The sequence below is a fragment of the Nyctibius grandis genome, chromosome Z (assembly GCF_013368605.1).
Source record: "Nyctibius grandis isolate bNycGra1 chromosome Z, bNycGra1.pri, whole genome shotgun sequence".
Lineage (NCBI taxonomy): Eukaryota > Metazoa > Chordata > Aves > Nyctibiiformes > Nyctibiidae > Nyctibius > Nyctibius grandis.
Window position 1 is genome coordinate 50,310,708 of NC_090695.1, and position 20,856 is coordinate 50,331,563.

The 20,856-nt window shown below is 39.2% G+C and overlaps 1 protein-coding gene across 1 annotated transcript in view; it reads left to right on the forward strand.

The window, feature by feature from the left end:
• Nucleotides 1-20,856, forward strand: part of SRFBP1 (serum response factor binding protein 1) — a 96,728-nt gene that overhangs the window by 54,357 nt on the left and 21,515 nt on the right. The window contains exon 4 of the mRNA XM_068422995.1: nt 12,387-12,458. Within this exon, the coding sequence (XP_068279096.1) occupies nt 12,387-12,458 (72 nt within the window). The remainder of the gene's footprint in view (nt 1-12,386; nt 12,459-20,856) is intronic.

Consider the following 20,856-nt stretch of genomic DNA (forward strand, 5'->3'; position numbering starts at 1 on the left):
TGAATAATCCAGTGAGCTTGTTTTTTTCCTTTTTTGTAACTTTTCTTTTGAATGCTTGTAATTGTAGTTTACTTTCATAATACCTTCTACTTCTGAAATTGTCACAAGATTACAGACTTTCTAACTTTTTTTTTGTATCCTATGGTAAAAACAGTGATTGTTGCTCCCTGAATGTGGCTACTGAATCAGATGGGAACCTCCAAAATTAAACAATTCATTTAATCTAATTGACTAAATAAAATGCCAAGTTCACAGTGTTCATCTCAGTAGACTGATGTAATTGCTGGCATTGGACTTGCATACCTTTTGAAATATTAAATTAGTTTATAAACGTGGCAGAAAAGAGCAGCCTATACTTGCCAAATAAATTTTGGGTGTTTTACAACAGCTTAAACAAACTAGCCATGTTAACTCTTGTTTTAGGGAGTTGTTTCTTCATTTTGTTTTGTTATTAAACTGCATGAATAAGTAGTCTTTGCCTCAGCTGCGTGCTCTGCCTTTAAAAGAGCTTGCACAGCATAGCAGAATAAGGATATTTAGCTAGAGGAAGATAACCATCTGCACAAAACCATGTTTACAGGAATATTGTGTAGTTTTGTTTGATAAGTGTTTTAATAACTTTAATTTTCCAGAGAACAATAAAACCAGAAAACGATAAAATTTTGGAGTGTGAAACTTAGTAGATGAAAACTCACAGATTGACATTGAATTTCACTTGGATCTAAACTGAGACAGCAATACTGTAGACATTTAGTAATGTTTAAAATTGGTGCCAGTAAAAACCTGACACCAGTGTAGTTTACAAAAAGAAGAATTGCTAGACAAGTTCCACTTGAAATACATTCTTGCATTCCCAATGATTAACTGTAATTTTGGAGTGCCTTTTTTTTTTTTAACAGGTTAGGAATAGTTAATACCTATCAAAATCAAATGCCATATATTCATCTAAAGTGAGGTGGTTGTACAAGTTTTGATTTTTTGGGACATTCTATTCTGATAATTTTCCTCTAGTGACTTATTTGGTTGTGTTATTTTAAAATGGGAATTAAGTTTTCGTATTTTTTCTTAGTCTGTTCTGTAGGATTCCTGCCCAAGTTGTTACTAATCCAACAAGGCTGATAATTAATGATTTCAAGGATGTTTATTTTTTATTTTGATAAGTCCTACATTAAAATAAAAGGCAAGTTAAAACAACATTCAATTCTATAAAGCTTTTGAAAATGTAAGGCAATCGATGAAACATGCAAAGTCATTAAAAAATACATTGAAATTTCTTTAGCATATACTTTAGGAAAATTAGCAACTGTAGAACCCTTTCTTTCTATGCGTTCCTTCCTCTTTGTAATACAGAATCTAGTTTGATAAGTGAAAAATACTACAATTACTGTGGGACATAATAATAATCTTGAACTCTAATGACACAGGGGACTGTATTTAAATTATAATTCACTTAATTTGTCTGCAATTAGAGAGAAAATGTCTTCATTTCTGCTGGATAAAACCTCTGGTTTCAGTATGTGATGATACAGAATCAAGTCATCCAGTCAGGTTGCCAGGAAAAGCTTTGTTGGCTAGACTGGTGGAACAAAAAAAAGACCTATGGAATCTTTTTTTGTTGTGGTTTTGCTTTCCTGTAGTTTTCTGTTCTTTATGACACAGGTATTTACAGTAAAACTTGACTGCTGTGGAAAGCTAATTCTGTACATCCGCATACTTGGAACTTTTATCAGACTTACTAAATTGGCTGTAAGCTTAGCAATAGTTTAACTTCTTGAAATCATTTATTAGAAGAAGATGTCATTCCTGAAAACGTGCAAACTTCTGAAATAGTATTTATTCAAACAATATATAGTATATATTTGTAAGACTGATGGTATGAAAACAGTTTAATAGTGAGAAGTTCCCACAACATGCGGAGCATTGCTAATTGAAAAGACATTTCTACCCCCATTGTAATGTGGCATGTCATTTTCCCTTAGAAAACAGAACACATCAGTAATATGCTGATTTGTCTTGTTTATATATGCCTCAACATGCAGTCTCTACTTTGTCAGTATATTACATTATACTAGATTAAAAGATTGGGAATCCATCTTCCCAAACACATTCACCCCACAGTGGTTAATTGTTGTCTTTTATGGTCTCTCTTAGCACCCAGTAGAGTATTGTGTATTTTTATAAGCTTTGTATGTTTGCACCACTTATATTTTGTGTCCATCTGTAATTTAAAAAGCTAGGGTTTATGCCAGTGAGGTGCCAGTGAGTCACTAAAGAAACCAAGACAGTAGCTCCCAAATAGACTCCCTCACTTTCTCTGTCTGAAAGGTGCAGGCTGTGCCATAAATATGCACAACCATTGAAAATCCTGAGTGTTGCCTTACCAGGAAGAACGGCGACTCAACCTGAGCAAGGCAGAGAGATCTTTAACCTTAGTGTGAGTAGATTAAGCATATCTTGTCTTTCATTTGTTTACCTAAGCGTTTTATAGATGTTTCTATGTCTGTTTCAAAAATTACAAATAAATGTTTTTAATTGCATTTTATTTAAATCTAGCATGAACTGAGTGTGGCTTGGGAGGCATAGTGAGGCCCTTCTCTGTGTAGTATGGGGGCATTCTGTAAACTGGGGGAGCTGAAGTACTGAAGCTTCCCAGCACATCCTCTGCCCCAGGCCCCAAGTGTGATTCACCCAAGAACCCCAAGAATAAATCCCCATTTCAGCTGCATGGGCCAGCGGGTGAGCTGACACTTCCAGGATTGGTGGGTGCAGGTTTTTTCCAAATGACTGTTTAAAAAACAACAAAAAAAGTCAGGAAAGCTTTTAGCACAGAGATAACTAGATACTTACTTGACTCATGAAGGGCAATAATATTCTGAACAAGTGACTTGGGAGTCTGTATACCTTCTTAATTTTCTGGGCATCAGTCAAATGCAGACCTGTGACAGGGATGTCCCTAACAGCACCATCCTAGACTCCCTGTGAATCAATCTACCTCTGATGGGGCTGTTATCGACCGTCACTGGATTCTCACCTGTGGGTTGAAAACCTCAGTCCTCCTCAGCAGTAATTTGAAACTCTTGGTTAACTGTGGTATAATGCTTTCACATCCAGGATGAGAAGCATTATGTAAAGGGTCTGTTTGCAGGCTACTGCAGGTCTTCTTAGAATTGAAATGCTGGAATTCTGGATTGAATTCCTCATGAAAAAAATCTGATTTTTGCTTGCCACACTTTCAGATTATGCTATATTTTTAGTAGAAATATATGGGTGCAAAGGCTGGAGATATCTAGGGGCTGCTAGCAACAGAATTTTTAGTATCAAAGTAGTGCTACTATATCCATTTAAATTAATGTATCAGCTTATATTTTTGTTAAGTAGGAATGAAACTTTTTAATGATTATCCAGTCTATTTCTTAGCACCAAGTAAAATAAATGGTACGGTCGCATCATTTGGGCATTCTTATGTTGTCGTTCAGCCAGAGGAGATAAATGGGTTTTCAGAATTTCTTGTCACAGTCAACAAAGCAGGAAATCATTAAAATAAAAGTCTGAGTCTTTAGGTTTCAAAAGCTTTACTGCAGAAGTTGCAGTCACAACCAAGTACCAAATACAGTGTTCTGCGTTTACCTAACATCAGCTTACAGTTAGGGAAGTTTGAGACAAATCAGTAGACCTCTCTGGAAGGATTTTGTGTAATTTAAAGGTGATGGATAAAGATGAGAGTGACCTGGATTACCTGGATTCCATTGAGGAAAAAAGTAAAGCCAAATGGAAGATTAAATTTCCAGGAGTAAGGAAGGCTATGGGCTCCTTGTCTAGAATGAAAGTTCTCTCCTGTACGATATTACCAAGACAGATACTGCATCCCATTTTATTCCAATTTTAAAAATTGTTGTCAAAAAATGAGAGCAAATGCAGAAAAGACTTACAGAGGTTACATATGGGCCTATTTTCCTTCTGTGGTAGATGAAGTTCGGTTTTAATTACTCAAAAAGGGGCTTGAGAGGTGACTTGCTAATAGTTTATAAGTACTGGCAGGATAGCAGACAGCTACTCAAAAGTGCTTAATTTAAAAGCTTAAAATTGGTAAAAATTACATGGTGATTTTATAATAAAGCAGATATCTCAGTGTAGCACTGATGTGTTTTAATAAACTTATTAATTAGTTTAAGCCACACTTAACTAGACAATATCAGATTTTTACTTATCAATTTAAATTTTCTGTCCTGTGGTTTTCGTTATTAATTTTATCCAAATTCCTCTCCTGACAATACTATTCATCTTGGCTTCACATCTAGTAAAATTTGGGCTTGAGGGGATATGGCTCAGGGGATCGATTTATTTTATTTTTTTACGTAGGCAAAGTGCCATTTAGTTTGTTATGGTGGTCCACTAATGAGACTTACATCTGTAGAAATTCTCAGTTCTCTGTGTGTGTGTGTTATATATTTGGGTCACAATTACTGACAAAGGATTTGGATTTGTAAACTGTCAGGGGAAAAAAGTGTCACTTTTTATTCATAATCAGTTGGGTATAACCAATTAGAGTACTGCATTTCTCAAATACAGGCCTTCATAGCTGAAACAACTTGTATTTTTATAATGGATTTAGTTTCTTTTTGAAAAGCATCTAAACTTTCAGGTGAACCATGGCTGATTTATTTCACTACTTCAAAGATATCCTGCTTGTAAGTGCATGATCCTGTTTTTGTGTACTTTCACAATGGTATTAATTATGCTAAGAGTCAAAGACAGCTTTTACTCTGAATGAGTAAAACACTGAACTTTTACAGACTTAGGTGAATGAATTGCTTATGACAGGAAGCCATACAGGTATTAAACTATAGAAAAAAGCTGAAGACCTGTTCTGAAATGAGGTTTGTTTTTTTTCTTATCGCTTTTTCCTCTCTAAGGAACCTAGAAAAATGACAGGAAACAGCAAAATGAGACTGAATGCAGTGGAAAAATATAAGAAACTTTGCGAGAAAGTAGTCTCAAACACTTGTTCAAGGGTAAAAATTATTATAATGTTTTTAAAAGGTGTAAGTGCAGTAATGGGTAACAAACTACAGTTGAGATTTCACCAGAAATATTTGATTTTTGGTACCGGTGTTCTGTTATCTACTTGTATGTACCCTGATTTTATCACCTTTTTTTTAAATAGAAATTCCTCCATTTTAAGACAAAAATCATCTTATAAAGATGGTGTATATGGAGTGATTTCATAAGGAAAGGCTTAACACTTGCACAGGTAAGAAAATGTGAAAAAATAATCAGGAAAATTAATGAATTGCATGATAAAGGTAAAAGGAAAATACTAGTCAAAACAAAATTGACAGTGGGTAGTTTTTAAATAGTGTGAGGACTCCTAAATTGCTTCCACAGGCCGCTACTGGCAAACCTTTTTTTTCCCCCAAGTCATCTAAAACTGTCTTAGACAGCGTAGCTGGGAATACATTTTATGTGAATAATCTTGCATTTATGAGATGTGTCAAAGCCTCATCCGACAGGGTGTTTTTGTGTCTTTCCAGTCATCCGAAGGCTTTCAATAAATTACATTTCCATGCCTGTTAAGTTAGAAACTGTATCTTCCTCGATGTTATTTGGATAAAGTACCATCTGAGCAACCACAATCAATGTTGGCATGAAATTGTATTTTCAGATGCCATTTATGTTTGACATACTTCTGTTCAATATAGTCTTATCTTTCTGTGTAAGACAGATATGGTTTCTTTAAACAAGTTTGTCATTTAAAAAACAAAAAAAAACCAAACTTTGCTGTTCTAAGTTTCTGTAAGTAGTGGTGTGAGCTCTTTGCCTCTGGTACTGGGACTCAGTTCAGCAGAGCTGTATGGCTGCCCCACAGCTAGCCCCGCTGCCTGCTGCCATATCCCTTCCTGTGCCCCAGCACTCCCTTTTCCCAGCCCAGGCCAGTGTTTGCCCACCCATAGTTACTTTTCCCCCAAATTTGGTATTTCAGTGTGGCTTTGTAGGTGGTCTTGGCTTCCTGTTTTTTTAACCGTACGCTTAGCTTGGTACTGTCAGCCTTGCAAGATGTCCTTGACAAAAGCTGCCCCATACTCCAGCTTTCTGTGGAGCTTGTCTGTTTTTCACGTAACTCTCCGTTAACGATCTGTAAAATCCAGCCTCTCTGTCAGCTTCTCGCATTATCTGTCACATCCAGCAGTTTTCTTATGTCATGTCCAGTAGTTTTTCATATCCTGTTTATTCAGCTTAATCTCAGGCCAAGGCCTAGTCATCTGCCTGCAGCCGTGACGAGGTCCAACTGGCTGACGGGTCGGTTCGCCTCACATCCGCCCGTGGGAGTGCAGAGCAGCTGCTCGAGCAGTGAATGCCTGGAGGAGCCTCGATCCCCACACTGTGAAAATGGTTGAAAAAAATTGTGCAAATCCCACCTCTGAGAGTCAGGCTGGTCCTGCTGCTGCCGCTGTGTCGCCTTCACCACCTCCTTCCAGTCTCATCGTGGTTGCTCCTGTGGCAGTTGTTGGCTCAGCACAGGCACTAGGGCAAAGAGAGCTACGCCGTTGTGCTTCGTGTCGTGTACATGAGCCTGCAGAGAGTCTTCCCTTGCTTATGTCCCTATCTCTTGAAGGGTTGCATGATAGAAGTTGACATAGGGTTACAGTCTGTAATTAAACGAAAAGGATCTGTTCCACTTGTTGCTTACTACCCATTACCTATCAGTGTGCCAGCATTTGCCAGCTAGGGCGCTGGTGCCATCGGTGCTGGCAGTGTATCTGAAAGTCAGTAGCTCTTGTTGTAATTCTAGTGTCTTTCCCACAAGAGAAAACATGGTCAGCGTGCAGGGGAGAAGGATCTGTTGATCCCAACAGTTGCTCTTCATCATCCCTCAAGAGGCAGTCAGTACTTGAACACCTTATTTTTAAGGCTGGTTTTTCAGGTATTTGAGTGTTGTTTAAAAAGTTCATCAGAGATAATTTGCAAGGAGAGAAGGAGAGTGTGTGTGTTGGCTGGCTGGGGGGCTTTGTCTGTATTTGCCTAATCTGGGATTATTGTGGACCAGATACTTCATAAAGTAGCATATTTATTTGATTCCCTCATAACTTTTGTATTCCCTCTTCACTTAGAACATAACACCTCATTAATCTTGGAAACTTACTGACACAGGATGTTATGATACCTAGTATTGACATGATTTCAAAAAGCAGCTATAATCTGTGAGGACATGTGGAAGCTGGTGAGAGCATTCTACATTACAAGCCTCCGGTTGTGGACCTTTTCAATACTACATGGATAATAAGTGAAGGGGGAAAGGGTGAACAAAAACACAGAGAGGAAAAGAGCTGGTGGACAAGGGGTAGCGGAGATAGTGGCAAAGACAAAAAGTCTCTACTCTCTAATAACGGACCATTAAGAAACTACTGGTATTGCTTTGTAGAAGGCCAGCCTGGACTTTGTAACTGATAAAAAGGGGAAATGAGATGAACATGCGGATTTTGGGATATGTGGGGACCTGTGGACTATGTGAAATTTAGTAAACAATGCTTAGGGGGCATAGGTGGGAATAGGTATCATAGAATCATAGAATGGTTTGGGCTGGAAGGGACCTTAAAGATCATCTAGTTCCAACCCCTCTGCCACGGGCAGTGACACCTTTCCACTAGACCGGGTTGCTCAAAGCCTCATCCAGCCTGGCCTTAAAACACTGCCAGGGAGAGGGCATCCACAGCTTCTCTGTTCCAGTGTCTCACTACCCTCATAGTAAAGAATTTCTTCCTAATATCTAATCTAAATCTACCCTCTTTCAGTTTAAAACCATTCCCCGTCGTCCTGTCGCTACTTGCCCTTGTAAAAAGCCCCTCTCCCGCTTTCCTGTAGACCCCCTTCAGATACTGGAAGGCTGCTAGAAGGTCTCCCCAGAGCCTTCTCTTCTCCAGGCTGAAGAGCCCCAACTCTCTCAGTTTTTCATCATAGGAGAGATGCTCCAGCCCTCTGATCATCTTTGTGGCCCTCCTCTGGACTCATTCCAACAGCTCCATGTCCTTCTTATGTTGGGGGCCCCAGAGCTGAACACAGTACTCCAGGTGGGGTCTCATGAGAGCAGAGTAAAGGGTCAGAATTACCTCCCCTGACCCGCTGGCCACACTTCTTGTGATGCAGCCCAGGATATGGTTGGCCTTCTGGGCTGCAAGCGCACATTGCCAGCTCATGTTGAGCTTCTCATCAACCATCACCCCCAAGTCGTCCTCCTCAGGGCTGCTCTCAATCCATTCTCCACCCAGCCTGTATTTGTGCTTGAGATTGTCCTGACCCACATGCAGGACTTCGCACTTGGCTATGTTGAATTTCATGTGGTTCACACGGGCCCGGATCTCAAGCCTGTCAAGGTCCCTCTCAGTGGCATCCCTTCCCTCCAGCGTGTCAACCACACCACACAGCTTGGTGTCATCGGCAAACTTGCTGAGGGCGCACTCAATCACACTGTCCATGTCGCCGACAAAGATGTTGAACAGGACTGGTCCCAATACCCAACCCCTGAGGAATGCCACTCGTCACTGGTGTCCACTTGGACATTGAGCCGTTGACCATAACTGTTTGAGTGCAACCATCAGAGGGACCAGTCCCAACCGGTGCCAGTCAGTACACTTATCTGGCCACACCATGTGCCTCATCCCCACCATCTATCATCTTCTTATAAATCTTTTCTTAACTTTCCATGTAATCTCACTTTTTTACCCTTTGTGTGTGAGTGCTGTAAGGACTAGGTGCCAGCTACTGCGAGGACCAGCATGAGTGGATATGGGGCAAGCAACTTGAGTCACACCAAAGGTGTAGGTGCCCCGAGCCTGTGCTGTCAACAGCAGGAGTGGGTAAGGGTCTCAGCTACAGCCACGGGGGCAGGAGCAGCACATGTCCCAGCTGGGAGGGCAGGAACAGTGTGTGTCCTGGGCACAGCTAAGGGTGAGACTGGGGCAAGTGAAGCAAGTGAGTCTCTCGGCGCAGTGTCTGGACTGGGACCGCAGGTCGCAGCCTGGGTGCATGATGCGTGCTGCTGACAGGGGCAGGCAGAGTGTATTTTCACTATACCTGATGGTGTGGGTTGACCCCATGTGTGTGTCTCTTTGGCATGTGTAATTCACTAGCAAACTTCAAGCTGGTCTAGCAGTGAGTGGGAGGCACTGGGTCCAGGCAAGGGTATCGAGTGAGTAGAGGGCCTGTGCTGATGTTTGGGTGGGAACTGTGAGCGTGGGGTGCCTATAAGACAAGAGTGTGAGTGCATGCTTCTGCCTGCTAGTGACTTGCTGCCAGTCAGCAAGTAGGAGGCCCATGAGATGGATAAAGAGGCTCTGGACCCAGGCAGAGGTGTATTAGGTGGACAGAGGGATATGCTATGCTGATATTTGGGGGATCCATGAATGTGCGTGTGCTCACGAATCTAGAGAGGGTGGGAGGGGGCATGCTGTCAATAGTGATCTTCAATCCTGACCAGGCAAAAAGGAGGAAGAGGTCTTGGCCGACTGTACTTAAGTTCATGTGAGTCCCGGAAGTGTTACATGGTGCATGCTGTCGAAGGCAGTGCCTTGTCTGTGGCAGGTGGCTGCATAGCTGAGCTTCACTACTGGTTGAACCTGCTGATGAGAAAGCAATTGCCACTTCATAGCTATGGACCTGGGATGGACACCTCTAGGTCTCTGAACAGGCTCCAGCAGCAGGGCAGGAGGAACTCCTGGACTGGTCCTAGAGATGCTGGAGGTGGCAGCCACTTATAACATCCCTTAACATAATTGGTGAAAGAAGATTTCATAGGAGATATTCAACACAAAGGTTCTCTTTGTGAGTCAGGAGTTCCTGAGCTATGTGCATCTCAAAGAAAACTGTGCTGAGAAAAATACCACTATGTCCTTTTTTCTATTTTCCTGTCTGCTGCTGACCATCAATAGACACACAAGAAAAGTCTATTTATTCCAATAACTTGACTTACATGGCTGCTTTTACAAAACCAGGGTGCTGCCGAAGACTATATAAGTCAAAAATGCTTGTTTTGCCTTAAATCTAAGAGAAGTGAAGGAGATGCTTTATAAATTTGGGGTTTTAAGCCTCAACAGGAGGTTCTTGGCCTCGTTCTGTATACTAAGCATTTCAGTGAACCTCCATTCGTGACCTCACATTGCAAAATGTAATTCTTTCTCCATCATTGCACATGATTCTGCAATGTTAAGGGAATTCTACAGTATTGTCATATACAAATTAAACCTTTGACATTCTAGTGTAGGGATTGCTGAAGTTTACCTGCCTCTTCTCTGAACCAGTTTGCTGTGTTTAATTCCTAAAGAGACAGGAAATAGGCATTTTTATTTGCGATGAAGATCATATGAATTATCTTTTTTTTAACAAAGCAACAGCTTCATTTAAGGAACAGTATATTGGGTTCCAGAGCTTCACTCATAGCCCCCAACCAACTATGTAACAGTAAGCATGTCACTTAACCACCGTGTCCTACTTTCACCATCTGTGAAATGCTTTGGAAAGTCATGGAAAACTGAATCATAGGTCTTTTCCATCTCCAGATTCTATTAGGTCATCCAACTGTCCACCTGCCAGTAGAAGATTGTTTCCTACATCCACCAGTGTTTTTCCAGTCTGGATTCTGTCCTCCAAGTGATTGGGCTTCCACCGTTACCTTTGGGAGATGATTTTGCAGCCTTCTAGTCCTCATTGTCAGGAAGCTCTTCTTACATTCACAAAAAGAAATGTTGTTGTTGTTGTTGTTAATTTAATTTTGTTTTGTTACTTTATTCCCATTATTATATGCTTGCTTTTAGTTTTAAGACATATGCAATTTATGCAACATCTTAAAGATCTAGGTAAGATGCAAATGCTCTGTAAGGTAGCTAATATATAGAAGGAATGACAACATAAGGTTTTGAAATGCAAGGTATGACCCTCTATAAGCATAAAGTAAGTTACTTGGTTCTTCCTGAAATTACATTTAAGTTAAGTGCTCAGACTGCTCCAGATTTGGGATAGAAACTGGGTAGAATATGGAGAATTAACAGTGGAGCAGGATGTTAAATGAAGGTGTTGGAACACTTATCAAGGATGGTTAAGTAGGGAAACAGAGAGAAAGGAACAAATATAATTTAGTTGTTTAACATGAAAGTCTTTCCGTATTATATAGTACATTTTTTCTAGACACTTGTAGATTATCATGTCTCCTATAATTGACTTGCATTTGACTCTTTGCTAATATATTAATTATTCTGAGCCAATAGTCGCAGTAGTTGTTTTTAAGGGTTTTCAGTTAGCATCTTGTCCAGATCTGAGCATAATGTTAACTGTAGGTGCAGCTTAAGCACCTGGACATGTCTCGTTTTCTCAAAATATAATACTTTGCATGGGCGCTTCCATTTAGGTTTTCTTCTTTATTGACCACAAATGTTGCAAAATTACTCTATTTTATATTTAAGTCATCCACTTTCCCAGAGTTTTAGACATTCAGCAAACAGATTCAGGTGTTGACGCCACCAGCATTGTGATATACACTAGATCTAGATGAAAGCTATCAGAATAATGGTTTCTTTGTAGAAAGTTTTTCATTTTTCTATGAATGTGTGGAAGTTATTTGGGGTCTGTGTAACAGTAGTTAAACTGCTTTTAAAAAGGCCATCTGGCAAACAACTGGTATGTAACATGATTTATTTGACTCAATGCCTTAGGAGGAAAAAGCCGATATTCAGTGCATTCAATTGATAAGCTTATTAGGGCATTTTGTAATGCAGCATATACAAAATACGTATTTTAAAATAACGAGAAATCTGTCATGACGGCATGTTTCATAAAATATTCAACTTTTAACAAAATCCACTTGTCCAGGATTTTCATTCCTCTATTTCAGCTGCCAATGGAAATGCTTAAGTCCAGGAATGAAAACTGCATGTGTAGTCAGTCTTTTCAGAAGAGAGAATTTTTTTTTTTCTCAACTTCATTTTTATTGTCTTAAACTTATATATTCACATACGTTGATAAATTCTGATGTAACTTCAGAGTCTAAGATAAGTGGGGCATTTCAGACCTTCCAAAGTTTATGTGTAGCACAACAATACTGGTAATTTAAACGTTTCTGTAAATAAAATCACCCTTCTGCATACTTTGCTGTTGACAATCTCTGTTGCCCTCAGTAGTAGTAGATACAGTCAGATTAGGTTTTGGAAGTAATGTTTTGGAAGTCAGTAAACGTGGTATTTACATACACACAAGAAAAATCTTTATATAACAAATTGATTTTTTCTTCAGGAGATCAGTGGGAGATGCCATGAAGTTAGAATGTTTATTAGGAAGGTAAACCTTAGAAGGATTTTGTAATGTCTGATCATAAGAAGAATTAATGTATCTTTCATCCACAGGAAGTAAAGCCAGATGAAGTTACCAGACTTGCTCTTAGGACAGAACTGAATTTTGAAAGTGTCTGCAAAAAGGTAAGGCTTGTTTTTTGGTTTTTTTCCCCGCTTCTGTGACTGTGAGTGCTCTTAGGAAAAAGTGCGTATGTGGGTGGGAGTACGTGCATGTGCACAATGTGTTCTGTATGTTACATTGCACCTCCATTGTGGACCTTACTTTTTTTTCTAAGGCAATTTATCCACTAGGACATATCTACAAAAAAATTGTGTATCTGTTTAGTACAAGTGGCGTGTCATCTAGGCTGGTGAGTTAATCCCTAGTAAATGGAATAGAATACCAGAAAGCATAGTAGTGGTTTTTCAGTCTTCATAAATAGATTTGTTTTGTTTCTATAGTACATATACATGGTTCAGTTAGAGTAAATAATCTAAGCTTTCAACAACAGTTGGGAAAAGGCTCTAAATACTTTTAGATGCAGAGAGAAGTTTCCCCATGTGAACAAAACGTGACAAACTTTAGCCTGAAATAAAGATGGTATTGTAACACCCCTGTGGCTCATTGATTTCAGTGCAGTGTTTCTCCTGAAGCGCACTGATGGTACATTATTAAATATTAGCTGTCTAACTAGTGATGTCTGTGAGAGATGAAATGAAGGCATACAAGTGGGAATATACTTGCTGAAATAACCAGTTGAGATTGAGAGCAGACAGGACACTCTAAAAGAAGACTGAAAAAGAACAGAAATGAGTACTGTTTTAAGGGACGTGCGGCAGAAGTGATGCCAGAAAGCAGTTCTGAATCAAAAAATATCAGTACATGATATTGTATATTTTCCTCCACTTTATCCTAAATTCCTATGGGTGGTCCACTGAGGGAGTCTGAAATCTGAAATAGGTACAGTCCATAGGCTAAGTTTTAATGTAGAATTTGGTCATTTCCTCGTCGAATGGCATCGTTAGTTTGCAATGTAACTATGCTGTTGCAAAGCACAGTCATGTGTGATGTAGTTCAGCTATTAGCATAGTGTGCAGCAGGATTTCCATGCTTCATGTGAACAAAATCAAGTTAATAGCAAAATATCATAGGAATTTGGTATTTCTGGAGCAATGCTTGGATGGAAGCGTCTTACTGCTTTTCCTTCTCTTAATGATAGAAGAGAGTAAGGAAAAGGTCACAGATATACTGACATGGAGCTAAAAAGCAACATTCTTCTTTTAAATTTATTTGACCAAGATTTTCCAGTCTGAAGGTGACCTAGTCAGAAACTGGTTACTGTAATGTGAGAAACTAACTGCTCATGGCTTGGATGGGTGTACGCTTCACTGGGTAAAAAACTGGCTGGATGGCTGAGCCCAAAGAGTTGTGGTGAATGGAGTTAAATCCAGTTGACAGCCGATCACAAGTGGTATTCCCCAGGGCTCAGTATTGGGGCCAGTTCTCTTTGATATCTTTATCAATCATCTGGACTAGGGGATCGAGTGCACCCTCAGTAAGTTCGCAGGTGACACCAAGTTGAGCAGGAGTGTTGATCTGCTTGAGGCTAGGAAGGCTCTGCAGAGGGATCTGGAAAGGCTGGATCAATGGGCCAAGGCCAACTGTATGAGGTTCAACAAGGCTAAGTGTCAGGTCCTGCACTTGGGGCACAACCACCCCATGCACCGCTACAGGCTTGGGGAAGAGTGGCTGGAAAGCTGCCTGGTGGAAAAGGACCTGGGGGTGTTGATCGATAGGTGGCTGAATATGAGCCAGAAGTGTGCCCAGGTGGCCAAGAAGGCCATCAGGATCCTGGCTTGTATCAGAAATAGTGTGGCCAGCAGGACTAGGGCAGTGATCGTCCCCCTGTACTCGGCACTGGTGAGGCTGCACCTTGAATACTGTGTTCAGTATTCACTACAAGAAAAACATTGAGGTGCTGGAGCAAGTCCAAAGAAGGGCAATGGTGAAGGATCTGGAGCACTAGTCTTATGAGGAGCAGCTGAGGGAACTGGGGTTGTTTAGTCTGGAGAAAAGGAGATTCAGGGGAAACCTTATTGCTCTCTACAAGTACTTGAAAGGAGGTTGTAGCGAGGTGTTAGCCTCTTCTCCCAGGTAACAAGCGATAGGATGAGAGGAAATGGTCTCAAGTTGTGCCAGGGGAGGTTTAGATTGGATATCAGGAAAAATTTCTTCACCAAAAGGGTTATCAACCAGCTGCCCAGGGAACAGGCTGCCCAGGGAAGTGGTGGAGTCACCATCCCTGGAGTTATTTAAAAGACAAGTAGATGTGGTGCTTAGGGACGTGGTTTAGTGGTGGACTTGGCAGTGCTAGGTTAATAGTTGGACTTAATGACCTTAAAGATCTTTTCCAACCAAAGATTCTGTGATTCTATAAATGGTGTGGAAGTGAAGATTCTGGATGTGTGAGGACACATGGAGAGCGATTTCGTGCTTGAAGAGGGGTGCTAAATTCAAACAGTAAGACGTTTTGTCACTTCCTGTAGGAGATTCTTCTGCCGGGAATTCAAATACATCCAGCTTATGCTGGTTGCATAAACTATAGGAGCCTCAAAATGAAATAGTTGATGCTATTGTTTTAAAGGAGTTTACAGTTGGAATTTTATTTCCTAAGAGGACAATTTTATTGCCAAGAATACAAAAGGAATATTATTAATCTTGCAAGTTTATTTTGTCCCATTATTTTTGATGAATTCATAGTCATGGCTGACTGTTTGCTTTCTATATTTACTTAAAATAGGCTTTCATTTAGCTGTAATCATTGAAAACAGATAATACAGGTATCTTCATGGAACTGTTTTGGTTTTTAGAACTTGTTATTTCTGTTACTTTCTGCTGCTGGTCCTGTTTTTCAGTGATATGAAAGTCTGTTAATCTCACACCTTGCAGTGAATGGGTTCATGTTACAAACCGAGTTTATGGATGGGTGCTGATGCTTTTTTAAACGCATAGAGGGTTTTTAACCTCACTGCAGTAGAAGAACATGTACAATTAATTATTGCAGTACTGTTTACAAGTGGTGGCTAAGCCATCATAATTTTATTGGTTGCTATTGGTTGGCCATTGCATATCTCCAACTAAAGAAGGCATCCCTTCTGTGTTTTAACAAAAGTCTATTTTCCAGTATATTATTTCTTTTCCCACAGTTAGTTATGAAACATACAATAAAAAAAAATCATCCATTTTCTATCCCTAGCAATATTCTGTAGGTCACATGAAATGCAGACCACTGTTTACCTTTTCATTAACTTGAGTTTCAAAATATTTGAAGGAAAACATCCTGTGGCTGTTTTCATTTTCAGCATAGGTTTGTTTTCATTGATAAAAGGCAATCTGCTTTTAATTCACTGTGGAATGCTGAATATTAGTTTTGCATAGTGGACATGTAGTCAAGATACTTGTTTAATTCCTTCTGCCCACTAAGATTTTATGTTCCATTACTATGTTTCCCCATATATTTTTCAGAATAAGATAAGCATACTTCTCTATTTAAAAAATGTTTGCATAGATTTCAGTCAAGTGCAATGAAATTGGGCTAAGTGTTTAGCCAGTGACACTCTAACTTGAGTTCTTATGATTTAGCTGTCAATGTTGCTATACTGATGGTTGCTAATAAGCAAATCAAATTTATTATAGTTTCAGAGTGAGTTGGCAAGAGTCACCAGACACATTACACAAGACTTCTTCCTTTTGTAATTTATAAAAATGTTATAGGGCTTACCATGTTACTGTAAGCCAAGAAGCAGTAGATGAACAGTTCTTCTTTGTGCACCTCTGCTGAAATATTTTTAATCCATTTTAGTGTTTCTGCAGCTGGCACCATTGCTATCAACAGGTGATAAATTCTATTGTAAAAATTGTAATGAATTTTGCCATGCAATTTTAACTAGACTTTATATGGTTGGTGCTTAGTTACAGCCATTGAAAAATGGGACCTATATTTTCTAGGTTTTGACTAAGTTTTTGTGCACTTTCTGTACACAGTTGTGTACTGTCTGCGTATTTGCCAGCCATTAATAAAATTAAAAAACATGTGGCAGATCTGTTGTCTAGTGGTTTTTTTTAAGCTGGTGTTTACAGCTGTGATTGCATTTTGAAGTGTTCCTTACAGCATATGTACATGAACTGGTAGGGGAGTCTTGGTTCATTAGTGTTGTGCTCCAGCACACCGAAGTTATAAATCAGAAGCTAGTGCTAAAAATGCTGTTCATTACAAGCAGGAAACTGACTTGGGCACTGACAAAGATCTTAACTGTTACCTTCAATTTACTGATAACATAGGCCTAAGGTAACTTAGGTTAAGATAGGCAGGACAGATAGGTTCATATGGATTAATATTTTTATGGTATTAGAAAAATTATATGTATCATGTGCTGTTTCTCCAGAAAACGGGACATTGGTCCACATCTGAGCACCTCCGTCATAATTGCAGTTAGTTTTGTTGCCTGTGCACTAGTACTGACAGATATTGACTAACTTACTGTAGCATCTCATTTAGTTTTTCTTCCAGTAAGTCTTTGATATATAGGACATGACAAAAAGTACTCTGTGTTTTAAACACTGAGAATGACAGAATTCTGCTCCAGCATAATGGAACTCTCTACTACAAGCAACGATCTGGAGTGCCATGTTCCCTTAAGTCAAAATACTTCATATTTTTTTCTAAATAATAAAGTCTATGCACTTCAAAATTCAGCGACTTCTGTATTTGGGGGGCGCGGGGGGGGAATGAAATTGAAACTGAAACTGCAAAGAACTATAGTATTTTTGTTTGAGTGAAAAATAGACTACCAGTATACATTATTGTCAGAGCTTGAATTGACCACATGCTTCTGACTCACAGAAAAGCCAACAAATATTCACAGATGATAAATACATCCTCTATTTTTTGCTTCCAGATACAATCTTCACATAACCTTTGTTGCATAGTTTTCCTGTTTTTTGCACTGAGCTCTAATCTGTGACCCTTGAGAAGACCACCACCTTTTCCTACTAAGTCCTGTATTTTCACCTGTTACTCCAATTCTGTTGTGTTTGAATCGTGCAGATGCTTGTCTGCAAACAGGATTCTGCACAGCAAGTTCTGAGTGTATTGTGATCTTCACAGTTTGTTGGGGCCATGCCACATTCCTCTGAGTCTCAAGATTATTGAAAAGCTTGCCACAATTTCTAACTGTCTTTGGAAAGTTCTTCTAGACCAGAAATGTAAGCCATTACTAGCTCTTAGAAGCATTTTTTTGCTCATGTAAGACCTGGTGAGCTTATTTTGGATTGCTTCATGTTCAGGAACCAGCTTTGTCGTGTTTGGAATTTAAAAGGAATTCGAAGGCTTTAGAAACAGGATCTCGGGCAGCTCATGCACGGCCACAGAGAGATGTGCCAGGATGTGACTGAGCAGCCTGGTGCACTGTGTGATTTTGATCAGTAAAAGTCTAAGCTGCCTGATGAGGATAGCTGTACTTAACATGATTTTGGAGGGATGACATTAGTGCTGTCTAGCTTCAGTTCTAGGTATTTTTAACAGATGCCCAAACGCTGTTATGCCACAGTTAAAGTTCTGGAGATTATTTCAGGGGTGAGTGAATTTATTTTCTATGGCTATTTACCTGTGTGGCTCAAATGAATTTGGAATTGGGGAACCAGCTAAAATACTAACAGTAATAAGAAAAGGTTTTCTGTGATTTATCAAATGAGACTGCCTCATACGTGAGAAGACCCTGTTTCACCTCCCAAACTCCTCCGTGAATTCACTGGACCTCTGGTACGTGGGACTAAGGAAGTCCTTGGCCAAGAAGGACATGAGAAAGAGGTAGAAAGGTATTTCTGCCCAGGACTGACCTGAACAAAAAGGATGAAGTTACAGGACTGATTATGTATTACCTTTATTTCTTTCAAAAGAGAGTTTAAATCATATTGTCAAAATAGAATGATGCATATCACCTTTTTTTAAACTATGCAGGTGATGGCCTGAGATTATTAGTCTGTTTACCAGTCCACAACCTCTCTTTCATCAGTAAACAAAAAAGAGCAAGAATAGGGTACTCACAGTGCTTGTGTTGTTTTATGTTCTTCTTTGTAGATTTACACTGAAAACATGTTTCACACCAACAATCTGTGAAAGGCAATTTATGAAAGGCTACTAACAGAGCATCAGGTTCCCTAGAGTATATCACTAGATGGTAATCTTTGGTTACAAGACAATAACACATACAAGACATGGTTACACAGCCAGTAAATGCTTAACATTTATTCTAATGAATACACTTATTTATTAAGGAAATTTTAAACTTGATACTGCTAGTACTTTTTAACTGTGTGACAGGGAAAGAAAGGAAGACGTGATTTGTGAATTGAGCAGAACTTTTGATTAAACACATCTGCATCCGAGGAGGAACAGTAATATCTGTATTTTCTGACTTTGAAAAATATAAGTTTCCATTTTAGCTGACAATCCTGAATGTACACTTGTGATCTTTGCATTAATTTATTTTTAAAATGTACTTTATAGTGGAAAATGTATAAAAACAAAACCTCTGTATTCTCTGTGGATTTAATCTGAGGAAATGCACTAAATCATGAAAGGGGCATGACGCAAAGTCTATAGCAGTTTAACTGACGACTTTCCGTTAACTTCAAAGGCTTTGGATCAAGCACAGAGTAGTTGCTGTCTTTCGTTTGGGCTTTGGGGGATTTTTCCACAACTTTCTTCCTTCTCTCTGCCCCCAAAAGCCCCCTTGAAGAATTCTACTCACTACAAAAACATTCTGATTAGGGTAGATGTTATTATTGATATAAAACTTCTGTTTCTGTTGTTAGTGCCTTTAATAGCAGCATAACTAGATAATTACTTATGTGGATTTTTAACATTCTTTGCTTATGAAAATATTTTGCTTTCAATCCATAAACCATGGGGAGAAGACTACTGTATGAATCAAATCTTTTGTGTAATACTGATAGTCCTTCGGCTTTGTATAATATGCTTATCGTTAGTTCTTCGCTGTGTTGTGTTTTGATTTTGGCAATGTAGGGGCGAATGGCTGGTGTTTTTGAGGGACCCATGAAAAACTTCATTCTTTTTTTTTAATCTGATTTCAGGTTGTTGCACTCTTCTTAAATTAGAAATTGTGTATAGACAATCAGAGCATAGTTATAAGAAGAATATGTGATAATTTAATAGCTTAATGATCACCTACCCGGACTCTTAAATCTCCATTTTACCCTGCCCCACATTCTTTCTAAGTATCGATTATTGGAAACATTGTTATCAACTTTACTTACTTTTGCTTCAGAATGGATGCAATGCCTTGTACATACAAAGATCTTTCCATTCTCCAACAATGTGTTTTCGCCGAGAACAGTAAAATAATACTCCATTTATTTTCCTACATGTTAAAATGTTATGTTCCTTTCTTATTTCAGTATTTAAAGAAAGATATTCATTTGCATGTCAGATACCAGGTATATTTTTCTCTATATAATAGTTGCATCTGTCAACATCTTATGTTTTTGGAAATGTGTTGCATTGATTTAATAGCGCAGTTTCCTGCAACACAGGCTAAAATAATTGGCTTGATGTTGGGAATCAGTGTTGCAGAGTTGAATTTCTTTTGTCCTGAGTATTTTGACTCTGAATGGAAGTTACGCTGAATGTATGAAGCCACTGTTTCCTGAGAATTTTCCATGTTAAACACCAGATGTTAACGTTAAACAGGAATGTCTGTGGTCTTTCTAAGACTACTGATGAAGTGAAGAATTTTGCATTCAGTGCTGAATATCACATTCGGGCGTAAATACTTTCTCTGTGTGACTGATTGTTTTTTTTTTTCTTTTCCTGAACATTCCTTATCTTCCAAACTTGATCACTTCAACTGTGAGCTGTTTAGCATGTCTTTTATGTATACTCCTCTGTATTTTAGAGCCTAGAATCCATGGCCATGGCTGCAACTGAAGTTTTATGTCAGTATAAAACTAAGTCTGTCAATTTTTGACAAATCTTTCTCCACCCTTCTCCCACCTACTTCTCTACCCAATTGTCCATCTGTCTGTTAGCGCAGCCAGTATCAATCCCTTCCCAGGCTTCCAGTGGGAGAGATCAGGCTCTGTCTATGCTATGTTCTGTCTACTGCTGTGCCACCTTTGATTAGCCATTCCTTTCTCCCCAACACTCTTTCTCTTACTTTCTCTGGGCCAATTTGTAGCTCTCTTCTCCATTAGCCCCTTTGCATTCAAACTAGGCTGCCACACATGTGCCTCAGTGGGGTCACCGTTTGAGAGCAAGGAGATAAACTAGACCAAAGTTACCATCATCTTCAACAGCAGAGTAGCAATTGCAGCGATGTCAGTTTAATCACAGCTTGGATTTTGTCCATTCTGGAAAGAATCTTTTTAAAGTTCAGTATTCAAATAAACTGCCAGTAACTTTGGCAGTTTTTCACAGAGATACTATGCTTATCTCTGACAGAAGACAGCCTTTTTGTGTCA